At 36.1% G+C, this 21879-nt stretch overlaps 1 protein-coding gene across 1 annotated transcript in view; it reads right to left on the reverse strand.

The window, feature by feature from the left end:
- Positions 1-21879, reverse strand: part of OTOGL (otogelin like) — a gene marked incomplete at both ends in the record, with an annotated part of 118628 nt that overhangs the window by 51609 nt on the left and 45140 nt on the right. The window contains 8 exons of the mRNA XM_084255969.1: positions 926-1060; positions 4731-4869; positions 5627-5734; positions 7865-8027; positions 9555-9607; positions 12609-12683; positions 13734-13899; positions 16051-16260. Of these exons, the coding sequence (XP_084112095.1) occupies positions 926-1060; positions 4731-4869; positions 5627-5734; positions 7865-8027; positions 9555-9607; positions 12609-12683; positions 13734-13899; positions 16051-16260 (1049 nt within the window). The remainder of the gene's footprint in view (positions 1-925; positions 1061-4730; positions 4870-5626; positions 5735-7864; positions 8028-9554; positions 9608-12608; positions 12684-13733; positions 13900-16050; positions 16261-21879) is intronic.

Here is a 21879-nt window from a genome sequence, read left to right on the forward strand (position 1 = left end):
GGGTTTTTTCACTGTAGGTCCAATAATTAGCATAGACTTTGACACCCCATAGGTATTATGAATGAAATTCTTTGAAATTCTTTCAAATTGAATAGGCTCCAAGAATACAAGAATAAACAAGACTACAAGAATACACAAGAGAGATGGTGGTTCTAATGTTCACAGAACCAATGGAGGAAAGAAGCAACACTCAGTAACTTCACTGCAGTGGAATCCATTTCATCAACTTTACCATGTCCTAACAGGGTGCTGGAGAACACAAGGAAGACTCCCTAAAGGAGATAAGATGACACCTACCACATTAGAATAAGGTAAATGGAAAGATAGATCTAAGTAGGAGGAATGACATTAAATAAAGGGCTAGAAGTGAGAGAAAGAGCATATAGCATTAGTTTGGAAAAACTAACGAAATTTCCAAAATTTGGGACATGGACTTGTCACAGAAAATGATGAGAAATGAAACAGGACAGGTGGAAAAGGGTCATATTAATGATGCCTTATAAGAGCAATAATAAGTTATTTGAAGGTTTTGAAGCACCAGAGTGATAGTAACTTAGATTCTAATTTTAGAAAAAACCACCCTGGTTGCAATGTAGTAAGATGAATTAGCAGGGAAAAACTCTGGCTGGAAGTAGATCTAGTTTGGAGGCTGTTGAAGTAATCTAAGTAATAGGTGTGGTGGATCAGGTTAGAATGGTAGGAAGGGGAATGATGAAAGAGGACATAATTGGAAAATGGGAAAATGGAGTATAAATAATAGAGACAAGTCAAGTATGATTTACTAATGCCATATAATATGACAAAGAAAAAAAATAGCCTAGATGTTCTAACCACTCATGGAGAAAAGTATCCCAAATTGTTTCCATTTCATTTTTGGTATCCTCAGGACAAGTAAAAATGATCCTGAAAGAAATAATTTGCTAACCTGTTTGTAAGGAGCATCATTCAGGTAAATTTCAGTGTCCCCAACTGAAATCAAAACACTTTTAGAACAAACAATATCATTGTCGAAGCACTTCTTATTCTGGGCAATAACAGATATATCTGAATCATCTGCACTCTGGAATGTCAAAAATATTTTATTAATACAAATGTACACTATGCAATTTATATTTATTTTTATTACCAAATATTAAGATCAAGCTTCAGATGGATTGGGATGAAATCAAAATAAAACTTACCTCTAAAATAAAAATTACTTGGATATAATAATGTGAAGAATTTTATACAAATATACCACGGTAGCTCAATCTTTAATTCCTTGTGTTAAAATATTTTGTGTTTAATATCTTGCATTAAAATTTTGTTCTAATAAATTTTTTTTCCATTGTATTACTATAGTTTGAATTAATCAATCCTTTTCAATGAATATCCAACAAGACATGTCACTTAGAGAAATTTCTAAAGAAATATTTTCATTTTAGACAGTATTTTGTATTATCTTAAAGAGTGTTCTGGCTAAATAATTGCCTTCAGTAAAGTTGAAATAGATACAAAACTTTGGTATATATTAGTAAACTAAAAATTGCATATCATTTGATGTCTTCTTTTGAACTTTATATATTTTATTACATTTCATTCTTATGGCAATTTTTTGAATTTAATATTATGTCCATTTTCTGATCAGGAAACAGAAGTTAAGAGACACTAATTGATTATTCACCATCATTAGTTATGAGACAGGTTTCAAATCCCTACTTCATTTCATGACACTTGTAGAAAATTAAGGAAGAGAATAACAGTGGTTCAGAAGGAGAGTCAATTTTAGGTTATAGGTGATCCTTAGTTTCAGAGACTATTATTTCACCCCAGAAACTCTACATCTAAGCTCTTCACCTATCATTTCACCCTTATTTCCCTTTGATCTTTTCCCTACTCCATCCACTAAGAAAACACCCTCTAGCACCAGAGTTTTTGGTGGGGCTTCTGTAGTTCTACAGTGCCTGAAATTCATTGTAAAATTTTGTTTCTGAGGATCTGAATTTTTCTAGGAAGAAAGTGCATGGTTATGTCAGATTTTTGTAGTGGTCCTTATCTCTTCTAATATTAAACCACTGCTTTGAGAGTCCTTCCAGGAACTGGAAAAAGGTAGTAAGTTTTATTAGGACAGTCACATTCCTCTGCCCACACATATTTCCTGAATCTTTTTCACTTTTAGACCTATGGCTCAGTCTTTATTTTAATAATGAGAAGAGTCTTTCCATGTTTGGCAATCACATCAGTCTTAACATAAATTCTACATATTTCGTTTTTCACACCATCAGCAATACAAATGCCAGCTCAATATATCTCTTGGTTTGGCCAAACTCTTCCTGTCTTATTAGTAATTACTGTGGTATAGTGCCTGGAGAATAGGTTTGCAGTGAATGGTGTTGACAGAGTAATTAATGTGTCCGACTTGTGATCCATTTTTTTCCTTTCTGCATAGGAACTGAGAGCTTTTGCTTCTTAATCCTTTTTGCAAAGCATTGCTTAAATTTTGAAAAGGAAAATAATAAGGGTCATTAAGACGATTATGGCATTGTACTGCTCAAAAAAAAAAATGCCACCCTCTTCTGCCTCATGAACAATTTTCAATGAAGAAGAAAATGTATAATTCAAGGTTTCATTTTGTTCTTCCTTTTGGAAAGAGTTATTTAGATTAAAGAATCTTGACTGAAGTTGACTGAAGTGCTTTCTATTTTGCCATGCATTTCTATCACCATTAATTAAAGTACTACATCAATTTTATTCTTTATATTAAATCAAAAATGCCAAGAAATACTCTATATTGTATGGTCTGCTTTGTAATACCATGTGCTGACAGTAACTTGAAACAATATCAATTTCTAAGAACCGCATTTCTATTCCTTTCATTTCTAGTGTATTTTAACTTAATATTAGGCTTGGAGACAATGTCAGAGTTGCTAAGCAACACAGTTAGTCATGATTACAAAGCTAAAGGGAAAAGGTCACCATCAATATGCCACTGGATTCCTCAGCCCCCCTTTATTCCCAAATACTGAAAAGAATTGGTAGAGAATATTACCCCAAGTGATTCCAAACACAAAGTGTAATCATCTCTCAAGGTAATATATTTTTTATTTGACACATCAATCTAAGCATGTGTCATAGCCCTGGCTCAAATAATTCCCTCAAAGTCCCTGCTCTTACTATAGCTCCAAGCAGCCATGTTTTAAGTCCCACAGCTAATGGATCCAGTACGTTCCTTGATGGGAGAAGGGACTTTAGTGCTACCATGTCAAAAGACATCTTTAGCCAACTAGGTATCTCTCATACTTGAATCAGAAAACAGTGGTTAAAAAAAATGTTTTGAAGATCTGAGGATGAATAGACAGAGAGGATAGAAGGTAGAATAGGAACTGAATTGATGAAAACAAGCATAAGATAGGAAGATGAGGAACGAAAAATGATTAAGTTAAAGCAAAGACACAGAAAAGATACAGAAAAGAGAAAAACACAAAAAAGTCTGAGTGAACATCATGTTCTAATGGTGTAAATGACATGAGAGTTTTCATGGAACTCCTGATGCCGAGAGGCAAACCTTTCTTCAGTTATCACCTCTTCAGTATTTAACAAGATTGTATCAGTACTGGTTTGTTCAAGGATTTCCTCTGTAATTTTATTTCTCTCAGGGTTTTACACCCAAATTACCAGATCACTCCCTATTGTTTATTTACTGAATTAGCAAGTACATAACCAGAACATCAGTGAGAAGGGGTGAAGTGTTCAGAAACCATTGCTGGGAAGGAAATCTACTTGAAAATATATTGATAAAGAAGTCAGTTATAATAGGGTGAAATGCTCAGTACCAGTGCCTCTACTTTTCCTGTTTACTGTTTCTAGTCAAGGTCAGGGGTAGTTCAACAACAAAAAAAAAGCAATCTTCCATTGAGCTCAGTCTTATAGCTTCAAATTATTTATTAATGATTCCTCCAAATGTGAAATAATTGCAGGTAAAGCTAATATCTTAATGACTGTACCCTTAACATCTCCTAGGATAGAGGACTAAGTATGGACTTAATTATTTAATTAACTAAAAATTAATTAACTAAAAGTTAATTAATTGGAAAACATGTGTCATTGCGTTACTAAACTGTTAAAAATCATTGGGTCTATTATCAAAGTATGCAAACTACTCCAAAACAAAATAAATACTAAACATGAACATCTAAGATTAACAATGAAGATGAAGCTATGGTTAAAACATTAAAAGTGTCTTGCCTAAATTTGCAACAAAAAATACAATATTTAAGAATTAACTAACATTGCTATGGTAGACAATTAATTAAGCACTAATTTCCTGAAAGGACATTTAAAAAGTAATTTGATAAACTCCACAATTCTTATCTTCCCAGTGAAGTAGATTTTCAAACATGCTGGGATTTCCTACATGATTTAATGTCTTGTATTTGTATTCACCAAACTAAATCAATAAAAATTAACATGGTTGACTTTTTTGAGTAGAGTTTCTTAAGAGCTTTACAAGTACCTATCTCATTTAATCCTAAGAAAAAACATAGGAAACAGTTGCCACCTTTACTTCAAAAATAAGGAAATAAAGCACAGAAAGTTTAAGAATTAATCTATCACTCATAAATAACCAAATTTAAGAATGAGTCAAAGAAATTAGTTTAAAAATGCTATAACTTTTAGAGATTCTGTTAATGACATATGAGTTTGATATACCAGGAAAAAGTATACTTGAAAAGTGAGTATCTATGACATACCTTTATCAAAAATACCTGGCAGTCACTGATATAGTCATATTCCAATCCATCAAAAGAATGGTAGTGCCGGTCTCCATATATCGTGCACACTGCCGGGCATGGATAATACGTGCAATTGAACATTCCTCGTCGACAAACACTATTAGAAAATAAAACCAGTTACCTGGTTAAGTAATTTGGCTCCAATTAGTGTTTTTGCAAGCTGCAGAAACTTTGGGAGGTTTGAATTCAAGAGCATTCGCTGAGCTAATAACGGCCCTTATAAATATTAGCAATTCGATCTTATAACATTTATTGCTATGAAAAATTAAGCATACATCTACCTCTTTCCCTAAATAAGTTATCAGATACCACAACAAAGCCTAGAAATTGTACCTGACTCACACTGAAGACAGATGATGGTGTGAAAAAATGAACGTAGTCATGCTGGTAACCAAAAGACCACAATACTTTGTCCTATGTTTGAGTCTGTTAAAATATATTAGACATGACAGTGTTCATGGATTTCGAGTCTTCTACATTTTTAGGAAATTATATTCAATTTTATTTTATGGTATTCTTTTGGTTTATTTCCAAGCAGAAAGTCTTCCATGAAATATGACCTTTTATTTGGAACATTTGTCACTTATAAACTTGAGATACTTTTTCCAATTTAATTTTCAAATTGCTGTACATGGTAATTTTCTTCTGGTCTGAACAAGGAGCCATAAATATAATGGAACTATATACCCCTATAAAGTATAGCTCTCCACCAACCCAAAAAACCTAAACAGAGTCTTATTTATTTAGGCTTGATTTGTTTTTTGCTGAAGTCAGTCACATTAGGTAAACAGAGAATGATCAAAACTGATACAATTGGTTAGGAAAACCTTTGTGAAATAAATGGATCTCATTACCAGGTATAACACGGCGTAGCAATCACTTCTCCTGAGAGATACTCCCAATCTTTCCAGATACACGGACAGCTTTCAGGAACATAACACTTTCCTTTATGCTCTGCCAGTCTTCCACATGAAACAGTCAATACTTTAATGTAAACTAATAATGTCAGTTTAAAAAAAATCAGTGATCTTGTCATATTCAAAACCATCTATAATGAATTACAGTTCCCACAGCCATGCTCCACCTAGCTGATGGCAAGGTGGAATCCAGTCTTTCCCTTTTTACCACAACACCTTGCATATCACAATAGTAAATAAATGTCAAGTATTGACATTTGCAGCTGATTGATGCAATGCTTTAACTTTCTGCTATCAGTACCAAAAAAAAGGGAGATAAAAGCCATAATTTCCAGGCAAAGTGAGCTATTTTGGAAAAAGACTTAAAGGATGAGTGAAGGTCCAAGTTGTTATGTAACTTGCCCCAAAGTACTTCAGCCAATATGAAGGAGAGCCAGAATTTGAATCCATTTCTAAATGACTCTTAATTTGTTTAAAACACAGTGATTTCTAAACTAAGAACAGCAGCCCCTGATGCTCAGTGAATTGCTGGCACTATTAGAAGTCCAATGAAAACAAAAGATATTTGGCTTATTGTCCTAAAACAAGTGCACCAAGGTTGCATTGAATCTTAACGACATTACCACAAACAATTGTATGATATTTTATAATTTATGAACAATTTTGTAGTTTATAATACTTTTATAATTATAAAATTTCTGTATAACAGAATTATTTCCAAATCAGTGAGAGGCCTCTCAGTCAATTCCAGCTATACTTATTTAATACAGTAAGAGAAGGTGGGAGAAAATTTCTTTAAGTTTTTGTAATGAGATTTGTCTAGCAAATAAATAAATCATTGTCAAACTATAAGTCAAAGGTGACAGTAAACAGAATTTTTTTTAAATAATAGCATCAGCCACAAGCAGATAAAATAAAATTAGGATGTGGCTTCATCTAATCAGCCATGAATCCTTAAGAATGGTAATCAAATCAAATAAAATAAGCAATGTTGTAGGCTCCCATGATTTTACTGTAAGAAAAGCTTTATTCCCTTCATCCTTTTTACTAAAATGTCTTCCTGACTCATCAGCTCTGTGGTCTGATTTCCACCTGCCTTTATTTTCCCATGCATAGGCACTTGTTCTCTCCAGCTCCTATGTCTTAGCTTTCTAAAGAAAATGTTCAGTTCCAAGTCACTTGGCTCTTCCACCTATTCCAAGTTGGGGCCATTCAGAAAAATGCAACTCTCCTGGGAAACAGCCCACAGAACTTCTCTCTTCTTTGCTCATAGTTTATGTGTCCTGAGCCCAGGAATCTCTTTGTGTGAATATGTTCACCAAGGAAGAATAGGTGACCTATTTGCCTTAGGTGGCTCTCCCTCTGTGCACTACATCTATTCATTACCAGAAAAAAGAGAGCCAGTGAGACCTGATTATATGTGTGCCTGCAAGGAACTAACAACACTGGATTCCATATACACCTTTCACATATGTTAGGCATTCTTTCTACTATAGAAAATTTACAAGTAGATTATGCTGTCATAAAATAGTCACTCATATTTATTGAGTACACACACACACACCAACAACAACAACAACAACAACTCAAAATGCCTCATAGAGGTGTAAAAGAACCCTGCAGAAAAAATCACTGTGCTAACATCAGCAGAACTGGTATTTGAACTCTGTGTCTAACCCATAATTCCCCTGTTATCCAGTGCTCTAGTAGACTCAACACAGTGTTTTCTGTAGCATCCATTACATAGAACAATGGCATCAGTATTATATATCAATAGCAACAGCACAGCATAATATACAAATGATATGCACTTGAAGTGTTTTGAGTGAAAAGTGGCATATTATTATCACTTTCCTAACATTGTGGTTGAATCAGTAGGTAAATGCCAAGTCCAAGTGAAATGAAGAACTTCCTTAATTCATTTTATTAAGTTAATAAGCCACATATATGTTACATAAGGTAATCACGTTATGAGATATGTAAGATGTAATATCTCATATAACATTTGCAATATGTTCATGAGCAAAGCACAATAACTAAAATTGTCTTCTAATTATCAACTCGAAGTTAACCACCAATCAAAACGATAACTTTAGCTGTTTTTTAAATAAAGTTTTTCAGAGCTATGTGTTTTCCATCAAAATTGAATAGTATTATCAAGGAAAAGAGACTTACCCTGGAGCACAAACACAGCCACTGATACAGGGTGAGGATGGGGCACAAGTGAAGTTCATGGCCAAGTTTGCACATGTTGTCTCACAATTTATACCCCCAGCTGGTAATTCAGGGTCAGGAAATCTGCAGTCGAAATACTGTTTTCCCTCAGGACAGGTATGAACTACAGGGGGCAAGACAGGGATAAATTATCCTTAACTTTGTCTCCCCTCTATAGATAAATAATAATATCTACATGCATTTGTCATCAAAACACAAGTCACCATTCAATATTTTACCAGTTACCATGATTTTTGTTTTGTTTTGCATGTGTTTATTTTATTCTGTGATCTTTAATTGATGGACTCACAAGCGTTCCCGAGACAGATTCAATTTAAAACCTATGTTGAATTTGAAAATGTTAGTTACTTTTCCCTGAGGCAATAACTCACCAACTAGTATATGATTCTTTGAGATCAAGAAACAGGGCATTTTGACAAATCCATAAAAATATTATCAAGTTTTGAGAACTGAAAATACAATATAAACTTTTTATCAAATTTACAATGAACACATGATATTTTTAGATCTTGAGTCTTTAATGTTATGAGACCTCACTGTAATGTAGAAGAGCAAAAGTGGACATAATTATAGACAAAGTAAGGGCTACATATTCCCATAAATGTTTTAGGCTCACAGGGATTAAATCAGTTCCCTTATTTGGAGTGAAAGGGATCAGTTCTTGCAGATTTTTCACTGAGAAGTCTGGCTGCTTGGATTTTCCCTTCTACAACTCTGAACTACCATGAAGCAAAGGGGGGAAAGGCAGGATGGCCATTAACTACTGAATATTGCATAAGCCATGATCATACCCTATAAGGAAGTCCTAGAGAGCCTAAATTCTCTTAACAGTAGATCCAGAGCACATTTAAGCTAAATTTTAATAAAATATACATGACCATGCAAATACAAAAGCAATAGCTCACGATTAGTTTTATGAGCCTATATTTATCCTGTCCATTAAAATTAATGAAAACTGTGTTATTATTTGCCTAGGAATTTTCAATAATGACAGAAAATTTGAGATGTTTTGTATGGTGAAATAAATAACACATAGGATCCCCCTATATCTTCAGGAATGATATGCAAAATAAAATGATATTCTAAAAATAGGTGACAGTAGATGTGATTTCACATGCCTTTTTTAAATGATGGCTGCTGGGTCTACAGCCTTATGTATCTCAGGAAGCAGTGGCCATGGCAGAAATGTAGACTCTCAGGCGCCACCCCTGACCTATCAAATCAGATCAACATTTCAACAACATCCCCAAAGGGTTGTACGCATATTAAAATCTGGGAAGTGAGAGTTCAGAGTAGAGTATCCCAACTGCTGTTGCATAAGTAACTGTGTTGCATAGGTTACAACAGGTACTTGGATATATATCCCCAAAGCCCTTGACACCTGGGGAGCTCCTGGGGTAGGCACAACCCTGACTTAGTCAGCTCTGCTTTATGTATTCACCCCAGACTATAGGACATTATAATTCCCAATGTGAAAAAACTCAGTAAGTACAGGAGCGCTGTGTTAAGAAACACTCTATATTCATGCACACCTCAAGGAGGATTGTGTGGATTAAAGGCTTTTGCCAAAAGAGTAGGGGCAGTGCTAGCAGCAGATTCTCCTTTAGGAAAACAACTATCTGTCTCTTACCAGTAGAGGGCGTTGCTAATTCATCACATGTCACAGTTCCATTTGTGCACTGGCTAGAAGGAAACAGTTAATTGATGAATCCAAACGTCAGGGAGGTTGTTTTATATTTCAAAAACAATCTAATTTGCAAGAATTTATTGATTACTGGCACAATTCAGTTCAACACATTTTTAGCAAAATGTGTGGGGCTCCATAAGAGGCATAAGTGATATAAAGACCAAACTTCTCAGTCTTTCCCAAGTACTTATATTCTAGTAGGTAAGGATGGCATAAAAATACATCATTTATGCAGCGTGACGTACCAACACAAAAAAATATTTTTTAAATACAGGACTAAAACAGAGAAAAAATGTTTTAAAATCTATTGGCAATTGACACTAGGGCAGTCAAGAAAGGTAAAGCGCGAACAGTTTTGAATGAATGGTTATGATATGGAGGTTATGAAATGCATTAAAAAAAGAAGGAAGGAACATAATAGAGACATGCAATGCAAGAAGTGACAGGAGATGAGGATGGCAAAGAGAGGCATAGACTAACTCCTGTTAAAATGCTAAGACTTTGTGTCTGAGGAGCACCACTGAACACCCTTAAAGAGAGAAGTATTATGGTTGGTTTGCATTCTAGAAAAATCACTCTGGCAGCAATGTTTAAAATAGACTGGATTTGTAATGTAGGGCACAAGACAAAAGCCAAATACAGGCAGTGAGTGATTAAGCAAAATAAATACTGGATGGTGCCACTTAGATGTGAAATATGGAGAAACCAGACAGAGGGTCAGATAAAGCCAAACTTAAAAACTAATCCTTGAAAGGTGACTATAGAACCGAGGTATCCAGAACTGAGGGCAGGGGGCGAAGCAAGAACAGAGTGAGCAGGGAACACAATAGGCTATGCTGGTGGGCTATGGGGGTTTTAGTGGTGGGTGTATTAGGAGGAAAGGATGTCCTGAGCAAACTTCATACAGGTTTTGTGGAGTCCACTCCCACTCCATCAAGACACTGGGAACTACAAATCCCATGATCACCAGAGGGAAGGTTGCAAGTACCTGAGGGCGGAGTTAAGCAACTATGTTCTCTTTTGAGTATTTAACTGGCCATGTGGCCGGGGTTTCTTCTCTTGGCCACACAGTGTGCTCGGTTTTTCACCAGCTCGGGCGACTCATTGGAATTCCAGATCAGTGGAGTGGGTAGGACGCATTTACGAACTTATCTCCCTTTTTTTGTCCCTGAGTTATTCATTTCCCCACTTCCCCTTCCCTTGTAAATTAACGTTTTAGCAACCTTTTTTGTGTGTCTGCAGTTTAGCATTAAAAATTCCCCTTTAAGCGCATGGGTGAGGGCCACAGTCAGGCAACCCGTTTTATATAGGGGTTGCTCTGTAACAGATGCACTATAGTAACAGCACCTGGAAAAGGGGGGGGGGCCTATATTTCCAAAATACAATGATATAAACCACTGTCATCTCATTTTTTTTATTTCATCTTGAATCACTTAAGAAAATGAGAGAAACAATATAGCTGTCCTCAATAATCCAACACAGACCATTTTTCCTCCAGCTTTGTACCAAATCATGTGCTCTACATGTGAGCCCAGATGAAGAAGTTGACTAAAATATAAGGGTCACATCACATGAAATCAGTTCTTACACAACATCTCTAACACTAGGTGACACCTAGAGGTGAGATTCACTCGCATTGTGAATGGCAGGAGGTGTGTGTGGGGTGGGGGGACTGTGACAAATCACAGGTCCCAGATTCAGCTCCTTCCACTCATTCTCATTCAGGGAAATAGGCTTTTCGAGAAGGTCCATGAGATTGCTGTATTGATTAGATTATTTTTCTCATTAAGGAGTTATTGTTCCTTTGTTTTTGTCAAGCTTACATAAATAAATTCAAAATGTTAAATTCACGAAGGCTAGATCGCCTTCATAAAATGGAAAGGGTAAGTAAGACTAGAGAAGAAAAAAAAAAGAACAGGTAGAAAAGTCCTAGGAAAGATGATGAGAAACATCGCTAAGGTAGTCACAGCAGAATTTCAACTGTACGTAGAGCATAAAACCCATTGAGGGTACTGGGTAAGGGTGTCAAGCAGGAAGAAGGAGTCAGAAATGATTCCCAGATTCCTGGCTTGAGTAACTGTGACTAGAAACAACCTACTAGAGAAAGACTGGTTGCCTTTGTATTTTGATTGGTGGGTGGAGGGGAAATTGAGATAACACCAAATGTAAACTGAGCATAAACAATACTCTACTGTAGAGACAGGTAGGCAGTGAAGCAAACACTGAAGTAGGTTCCTTGGAGTTCTATCCCAGCTTTTTGACCATTTTGCTTAACTGCCTGTGTCTTATTTTCTGCACCTGAAAAACCAGGAATATAGCAATAGTATCTATCTTTTAGGGTTTCAGTGATGACTAGGTTTTTTAATACTAGATATAAAACACTTAGAATGGTGCCAGAACTGCATAAAGTGCACAGTAATGGTTAGATATATCATTATTGTTATTATCATGATTGTTACTATTCTCTACTGTCTATTATTATCTATCAGCACTTATGCTGCAACTACAGGAGAGAGTTAGAAGTTGGCTACAGATCAAAGTGGAATGTTGCATGGACTTGTCTACATTTTTAACAGACAGGTTTCAACCTGAGTGTTATGCTATAAATAAGTGTTATCTCAGATTGATGTGGCTAGGGAGCAGTACATATTGACTCCAGTGTGTGATGTGGTTAAATCCATTTTGTATTTGCTGGATTTGAGCCAGTCAATGGACCACAAACTAAAACTATTCAGTATCTTACAGCATTTGAACACCAATCTCACCCTTAACTTCTGAGAACCAAACTGATTAAAGAACTTCCAATTCACTGCATATTTCAATTTGTAACTCTTTCCCATAGTTATGAACACAAGAGTTAGGCACCCATGTGGAAATGTAATATACATATGCATGTATTATTTAATCACATAAGTCACATTTTCATTTATGGTATTGGTTTGATATTATATTAAAGAAGGTTTTTTGTCAAGTACAATCACCATCATTGAAATCTACCATAAGCCTGAGGGTGTTGGGATGAGTTCTCCAGGTTGATAAACACTGCCCCTATAATGACACCGGCAGTGAAATCTACAAAGAAAAAAAATGGTTCAATTAATAAAGTAGGATATACATTTAAACACTAAAATTCAAGCTGACCTTATATTCTGTATTGGTAAGTTTACAGCACACTCTAAAGTTTACATCATTCTGTGAGACTGCATGAGTTCTGTTTTACAAATGTCAGAAACCATTTAAATGTGAAGTCTTGTGTAGCTTCATATTTTGTTTTTTAAAATACAAAATCTATATTGTTTTGACGCAATAAAGAATGTGTTGTTTTAGTTCCCCAAAAAGTAACTGAATGTAATTCAGAAAAATATAACTGATATACATTTAGCCCTTATATAAGTCCAAATCTTTATCACATGTGAGATTAGAGAAATTTCTGCATGCCAACAGGCATTACAATCCTGCTATTAAAATTTTCCACATGAAGTGAAACAAGCCTTGTTACTAATTTTGATATGGTTCCAAACAAGTAGGAATAAACTTCAGGATTAAACATCAGATTTCTTAGCTTTTTTGGTAGGTATTTGTGACCATGTACAAGGATTTAAAATACACAGGTAAAAACATTAAGAAATATTAAAAAAACATGAGTTCACAAGCAGAATTTTATACACACATACACTTGTTTCACGGCAAAAGTGACTGTTCACATGTTGATAAAATTTATAAATTATTTTTCTAGTAAAATATGCTCAGTCAATAAGAAAGAGAGAGAAGCATAAAAGTCCATTTAACTTATAAAAGAAAAAAGATAAAAACTGGGACCTCACTAGTGGTGCAGGGGTTAAAGTCTCAGCACTATCAAGCTATCTGCAGTCACTGTGGCATGAGTTTGATCCCCAGTCAGGAGCTACCCACATGGTGCAGCAGACCTCTCCTGTCTCTCCAGCTGCTCCCCTCAGTACATCCACCTGTTCTGCTCCCCATAACGACTCTGGTGAATCCTCTCATTCTCTGCACCTCTGGCCTACACCCCAGTTCTTATGTGCATAAATAAATAAATAAAAATAAATCTTAAAAAAAAAAAAGATAAAAACTGGCTGCTGTGAATCCATTTCTGTGACTTACATGGGCACACAGAAGTTAAGTGTGTCTTCAAAGTATTTGCCTTCAGGACAGTTGCAGCCTTCAGCACAGTCGTCATCACACTGCTCCGCAGAAGAGAGAGATGTGCAGGAGTGAAGGCAAAACGAGGAGCAGTGGTGGTACAGCATGCCCTTCTGGCACACCACCCCTAGGGGCAGAGGAACATTTGTTGAGCACTCCATGAGCTTTCCATGGGGCGCAGAAGCATTTTATGCTATGTGACAGATCTATGATAGACATGAATTAAGAGAAAAAGGAAGCTATCTTACATCAACAAATCTAGGAGATCACAGAATCTTATTCCTCAAATAAATTTAGAAATTGGGCAACTGCTTGCCACAGTAGAAGTATACAGGAATATAAAATTATCCCTTGTAATATTTTAAATGTGCCATTCCATAACATTCCTTAGTAGCCTAGGCATGACTTATTAAGTATTTAAGACATAGCTGTTTTCTATCTCTAGACAAACTTCCTGTCCCCAGTTTTAAATCTATTCACTACTATACAGTCACGATTTTCATTGTGGCATTATTTAAACCTAAATAAATGATCAGTCTTCTACAGATAAGATAAAACTTGACTTTAATGATCCATAGCTCTTAGTTTTTAACCTTCCTAACTACATTTATACTTTTTTCAAAGCTTACCAATTTCTCTTTAGACTAAAGTCTAAAGAGAACTAATTATAGGAGGCTAACTGAAATAATCTAAAAACACACTTACTTAAACACTTATATGATGCTGAATAAAACATAATTGAAATTATGTTTAATGTATAATTGGCCTTAAGAGGAAAAAAAAAGTCAAAAACAAAAACAGTGGAGGATGGTATCATCCCAGGTGCCAGAAGTAGAGAGAAATAACATCCAGAACTTTGAGTAAAGGAAGGATGAATCTTAGATCTTACATTTAACTCATTTGGGAATGAAAAATGAAAGTTGATCCTTTACAAGGCAAGGAATTTGGAGTCCTTGAACTTAGACCCTCAAAAAATCCCCATCCGGGCCTCCCTGGTGGCGCCAGGGGTTAAGACACAACCTATGAAGCTATCCAAAGCCTCTGCAGCATGAGTTCAATCCCCGGCCAGCTAGGGAGCAACCCACATGGTGCAGCAGACCTCTCCTGACTTGCCTGCTGCTCCTCTCAGCAGTGTACCTCAGTCAGACAGCTTGTTCTGTTCCCCACTCTGTCTTTGGTGAATCCTCTCACCTCCCACACCTCTGGCCTGTACCCCAGTTCTTGTATGCATAAATAAATAAATAAATCTTTTAAAAAAAAAAAAGCCCCATCCTCAGTTGCAAAGATAGATTGAAACAGGGGTCAGCAAACTTTTCCTGTAAAGGATCAAATGGTAAATAGTTTCACCTTTGCAGACCATCTAACCTGTCACATGTACCACAAACTTTGCCATTGTGGCTCAAAAGCAGCCACAGAAGACATGTAAACAAATGGACAATAAACTTTCTTTGCAAAAACTTAGAAACACCAAGGGTATAGTTTGCCAACTCTAGGACTAGAAAAAAATCCGCTCATAGTACAGAAAGATGCCAGGAAACTATTGTAATTTTAGGGCTCTGTGATGAGAAAAAAATATCATCTGGAAAATCAAAATCCCAGATTTACAGATTGTATAGGTTTGGTTTATGGATCTTAGATTTGTATTATTTTTGTCTTAGAAAACCCATACTGAGAAATTAACAGCAAAACTGACACATAATATCCCTGAAGTGAAATTGGGGACAGAAAATAAGGGTGATAAACCCAAAATTCAGTTCACAAAAGATTCTGACAGTAGAGGGGAGGGATTCCCCATAATGGTTAGTTCATAAAAAAAAAATTATATCATGCATTAGGATGATGATTGAGAACAACAAATACCATAACCAGGAAGATTAGAGCCGGAGAACTTCAGATAATAATTGTCTGTTACTTAACTCACCTATTTAACAACAAATCAATTACATTACTATATCACATAATGCTGTTCATACTTTCCAATATTTAGATAAAACATTTCTACAAGAATTTTTTCAAATTATTTCTGTTGCACATTTCAAATATATAGTTATAATGTAACTTTGCTTATAACAAAAAGAGTCACTTAATGGCTTATCAGACATTCCCACTTCAAAAAATGAAGTATTTCATTTCTTATGTTTTCATATCAACATAATACTTCAGATAACTGAAGCAATATGGACCTTTCATTAAAAAAGTAAAAGCAGTAATTACAAGTGTAAAAATAACCTAAGTGTCATCTGATTGCTTTTATCTGTGACTAGGACATCATACTCACCACAGAATGAAATCTGGGCTCTAAAATCAATGGGGACCCCACGCCGGCCACAAAGGTAGGCGTAGTGGGCAAGAGCATTGCACAGGCAGGCACTGCCACACTTGCAGGCATCATGGCGACACAGCTGGTAATACAGTCCAGGGCTAACATAGAAGTGGCAAGGAGCAAAGAGTTCTTGGTGGATGACATCACAGTGTGCTGCATACCCAACTGAGAGACAACAAACCCATTAGCACATCATCTACTAGTGCAGATCTCACTCCCAAGGATCATGTTGCAGAAACTTCCAATCATCACCTTTCTTAGATATATACTGTATTTTATATTATTTTCAAAAAAGATGGTCAATATTTTCAATTTATTTTCAATAGTGAATATTTTACCAGATTTTTCTGGTTTGGCTTGTTTTTGGTAATACCAGCAACAACAACTATTCTGCATTCAATAGACTTTTAGCTAAAAAAAAAAAAAAAAGTATTGTGTTATAGCTGAATGACATGAGTAACAGCAGCATTGATGTAAGCAGTGGCTTCCATCACCCCCATTGCCTGAGGATCGTTTAGGAATTCTAGAGTACTGGGCATTGAGTAATGAGTATTGGGAGGCTTATCTACGATAGCCACACATAATGAAAGTGGTGCCAGATTATGGATGTTATGACAACTCCTAGGGATACACAATTATTCAACTCATCTGGAATCACCTCGTTTTAATAGAGTCACTGAGGTGAATGATAATAAGGCAGATGCCACATAGTCACTGAATATAAAGTCTGCACAAGGCACAATACACAGAGCACAATGCTTGGCAGATATTAGTACCTCATTAATATTTGGTAAGTAAATACATGAATGCATGAATAAATGCACAATGAATATAGCTTGTGGATGTCAGTAGATAAGCCTCCCAAATACTCAGCATATGCTAGAGGCCATGAGATACTACTATCAAACCATTTTTGGAGGTCTGTGTTCTTGAAATCCATTAACTTTTTTCTTGGAATGACTAATCAGATAAAATCCTTTATGAGAGTAATCAAGATTGCACCTTTCTGAAAAAGGCTAGGCCTGTGATTCCTTCATAGAGCAAATCGAGTTTGCAGTGATTTTCTCACAGACAAAAATGAAACAATCTTTGAGTTGTCATTGTCTTTTAGAAACAAGATGAACTGGGTCTCCCTGGTGGCATAAGGGGTCAAGACGCAACCTATGAAGCTATCCTCATCCTCTGCAGCATGAGTTCAATCCCTGGCCAGGGACCTACCCACATAGCGCAGCAGACATCTCCTGACTTGCCTGCTGCTCCCCTCAGCAGTGTATTTCAGTCAATCTGCCTGTTCTGTTCCCCACTCTGTCTCTGGTGAATCCTCTTACCTCCCACACCCCTGGCCTGTACCCCAGTTCTTGTATGCATGCACACATAAATAAATAAATCTTTTTTTAAAAAAAGAAACCAGATGAACTACTGGAGAACAGAATTTTTTTTACCACTAAGGCTTATACTGAAATTATTTTGTTGAGTATTTTAAATATATTTTTATTGGTAAAGAAACATGAAGTAACTGTCTGAGTACTATTTTTTGCCTTGTAATGCACACATATATGAAAACAAATGATTTAGACCATAACATCATACTGTTAGCTTGCATACTCCTAATCCTCAAGAGCTCCAAGGCAAAGCAATACACCAATGGAGGCTTCACTGTGTGCCCTAAAGATTTATAGACCAAAAAAATATTCTTACTGACATTAAGTAAAAGGGTGACTCAAATATATCCTTGTAAAAATAAAATATTCAGATTCCATAACTGAGTTATTGACTCAGTTATTAACTGAGTTATTTCCTTTACTTTGGGGAATCTTCTAAATTTACACATTTAAAAAAATTTAATTTTGTGGCAAATAAAAATTCCATGGCAAAAATAAAGAGGAATAATATTCCAAATAAATGTCATGTTGTGGGGGGAATAATATATAGATATACATCACATAAAAGAGGAAGTAATTGTAGAGGAGATAGCAGGAAATGGAATTTATCAGTTAGACTCTACTCAAACTTTTACATGTTATTAAAAATATTGAAAATTTCTGAAACATCAATGAAAGAATTGAGAAAATTAGAAGCAAACTGAGCAAGCTCTATTGAAATAAAAGGAGAATTATTAGTGAAAATTTAAGGACAGAATGGGGGCAAGTGTTAAATGGAGGTGAGATCAAAATCATTGAATCAAAAGTGATCAAATAAGAAGACCTCAGAAGGGTCCCCCCCGGTGGCACAGCGGTTGAGCGCTGGGTTGCGAAGCTGCCAGCAGCTTCTGCAGTGCCAGTTCAATCCCCGGCTGCTCCCCGGCCACCTGAGGAGGGTCCCACATGGCACGCAGACCTCTCCTGCCGCCCGCTGCTCCCCTCAGCAGTGTACTTCGGTCCTTCTGCCTGCTCTGCTCCCCGCTCTGGTGAATTCTCTCACTCTCCCATGCTTCTGACTGTACCCAATGCTTGTATAAATAAATAAATAAATAAATCTTTAAAAAAAATAAAATAAAATAAAAGAAGCCCTCAGAAGAAATTCCTTGCTTTGCTCCAGAGAGGATAATCTAGCAGTTACCAGTGGGAAACTAAAAGAATCTATGACTTGGGATTGAAACTGGAACACCTCTTGAACATCAAAGACCAATATAGACTGCACCAAAAGAGACACAGGAATGAGTCATCTTTCACTGAATAAGAGGTGGGTGGAAAGAAGTACCTGGAGGGTTCAGTCTGGGGCAAGAGTCATAGACTACTAGGGCTGCCACTCTGTCAAGGTCATAGAGTTGAGGAGAACTAAAAGGTATGGAGGCTCACATCACTGATTGAGGAGAATGACACCCACAGAAACTGGCATGCTCCCCACAGGGCAAGATGCGCCCAATGTGAAAGGATGGAAGAGTGTACTAGGCTGCATTCCCTCCCCCTCCCACTGAAGACTCTCTGGACTGAAACACCACAGAAAAGGGATTTCAGCGTGTCAGAAACATGTGCCAGACTCTTCCCCAACAGTCCCACCTCCCTTGCCCCTGTACATTCACATCACTAGATGGATTCCTTTAGGTCCTTCCCTACCCTATGACTGAGAAACTGCCAAAACAGGTTTTAGTTCCTATAGAAGCCAGCAAAAGATGAAAGAAATGAAAACCACGGTACTACCTGGTGAAAATTAGAAGTAATTCAACTCTCTAAGTTATAGCTACACATACTTTTTTAGAAAAGCAGTAAAATAGGCAGAAAAATATATAGCACACAGCATCTTAAGATCTCAAGAGAATATGACATCATGAAGAGAAAAAGACTCTCCAGAATATAATTACAAAGACATAGGAGACTTTGTCTTCCTATCACATAGAGAGTTCAAGATTGTCATAATAAAAGAAACCAAAACAATGGAAGATCAACCAAAGATATTTCCTGCTCATGAATTATAAGACTTAACATTGTTATCTAGTCATCTTCCCTCAAGCAAATACAGATTCAATGCAGTCCCTATTAAAGTTTCAATGGCATTTTTCAAAGAAATAGAGCAAACATTTTTGAAATTTGTATGGAACCATAAAAGCTCCCAAATAGCCAAATTAGTCTTGACAAAAAGGAAAAATTACATGACAGCATCATATATCAGACTTTGCTACAAAGCTATTATAATCAAAAACAATATGATATTGGAATATAAATAGATAAACAGAACAATAGAATGGAATTGAGAGCCTAGAAATAAACCCACACTTACATGGATAGCTAATCCCTGACAAATGAACCAAAACTATACAATGGAGAAAGGAAAGTCTCTTTAACAAGTAGTGTTAGGAAAAGTAGACAGCCATATGCAAAAGAATGAACCTAGACAAAACTTCACACCATACACAAAACTCAGCTCAAAATGGATAAAAGACATGGATATAATTTTGAAACAAGAAAACACATAGAAGAAAACATAGGCAAAAAACTCCATGAAGTTGGCTTCAGAGAGGTCTTTAGGAGTTTAACTCCACAGGCATGAAAGCAAAAGCAAAAATAAAGAAATAAGACCACACCAAACCAAAAAGCCTCTACACAGCAAAGAGAACAATCATTAAAACAAAAAGATATCCTATCAAATAAGAGAAAATATTTGTATACCATACATCTGGCAAGGGACTACTATCCAAGATGGACAGGAACTCACACACATTAACAAAAAGAAAACAAATAACCCAATCAAAAAGAAAAAATAATTGAATACGAAAAAAGACCCTTCTCTAAAGAAGATATACAAATGGCCAGAAGGTATATGAAAAAATGCTCATCATCACTTATCTTCAGGCAAATACAAATCAAAACCACAATGAGATATCCCTTCACACCCTTGAGAATAATCAATCATAAAGTCAAGAAAGAGCAAGTATTGATGAGGGAGAATAAGGATCCCTCATCCACTGTTTGTGAGAATAGAGACTGGTCCAGTTCACATGAAAACCAGTATGGAGATCTCTCAAAATATTAAAAATAGACCTATGATGTGATTCAGCAATTCCAGTCCTAGGTATCTATCAGAAGAACACAAAAGCACTAGTTCAAAGTGATATCTAGCTATCTATCTCTCTATCTATATATCTATATTGCTTGTATGTGTATATATATACACATATGTGTATATATACATATATAAGCAATATGTATATATACATACATATATACATATATTGCTATGTTCATTACAACACTACTTACAATAGCCAACTTATGGAAACAACCATAGTCCAACTTGGACACAATTCACCCAATGACAGATGAGTAATTAAGAAAGATGGATATGGCATATATACACAGTGGAATATTAGTCAGTTATAAAAAAAAATGAGATTTTGCTATTTGCAATGACATGGATGGAAAAAGGAGAGGATGGGCTAAACAAAACAAGTCAGAATAAAGATAAATAGTGGATGATTCCACTCATGCATAAAACAAAGCAAAACAAGCAGCAAAAATGAACCTTTAACATCTGACTGTCAAAACCAAAAAGGGGGGGTTGAGGGGTGGGAGCAAAGGGAGGGGAGAGGGGAGAATCTGAGGACTCTGGTGGAAGATTATTGGTCCTTTGGAGGTGGGTATGTTACCTCAATAAAAATATTTTTTAAAAGATAAAAGTAATGAGTCATAGAAACAAAAAGACTATTCTAGTCTTTTTATTATAGATAGGAAAAATGATCAAAAAGGTTAGCAATCTTCTTAACAACTTTCTTAGAAATAATCTTTTTAAATTTAGAAGCTGGCTTAAACAAAAAGTACTAAAAAATGATCTTGTATTCTTATATACTGAAACTGTAATAATAAAGACCAAATATGAAAATCAACAGAATCCTCTAAAACAACAACTACAGAGGCCTTCCTGGTGGCACAAGGGGTTAAACACCACACTATGAAGCAATCTGCAGCCTCTGCAGCATGAGTTCGACCCCTGGTTCGGCCAGGGAGCTGCCCACATGGCGAGGCAGACCTCTCCTGACTCGCTTGCTGCTCCCCTCAGCAGTGCATTTCAGTCAGTCTGCCTGTTCTGTTCCCCACTCTGTCTCTGGTGAATCCTCTCACCCACTGCATCTCTGGCCTGTACTCCAGTTCTTCTATGCATAAATAAATAAATCTTTAAAAAAAAAAAAACTACAATATCCAGAAATTGTACATCCATGCTTCTCATGGATGTCCCACTAGTATTAATAATGTATAACACCGTCCTTCCTGGTGGCCTCGGGGTTAAGTCTCAGTGCTATCATGCTGCTGCCTGAGCTCAATCCCCCACCAGGGACCTAATCCACATATG

The sequence above is a fragment of the Talpa europaea genome (assembly GCF_964194135.1).
Source record: "Talpa europaea genome assembly, chromosome: 15".
NCBI lineage: Eukaryota > Metazoa > Chordata > Mammalia > Eulipotyphla > Talpidae > Talpa > Talpa europaea.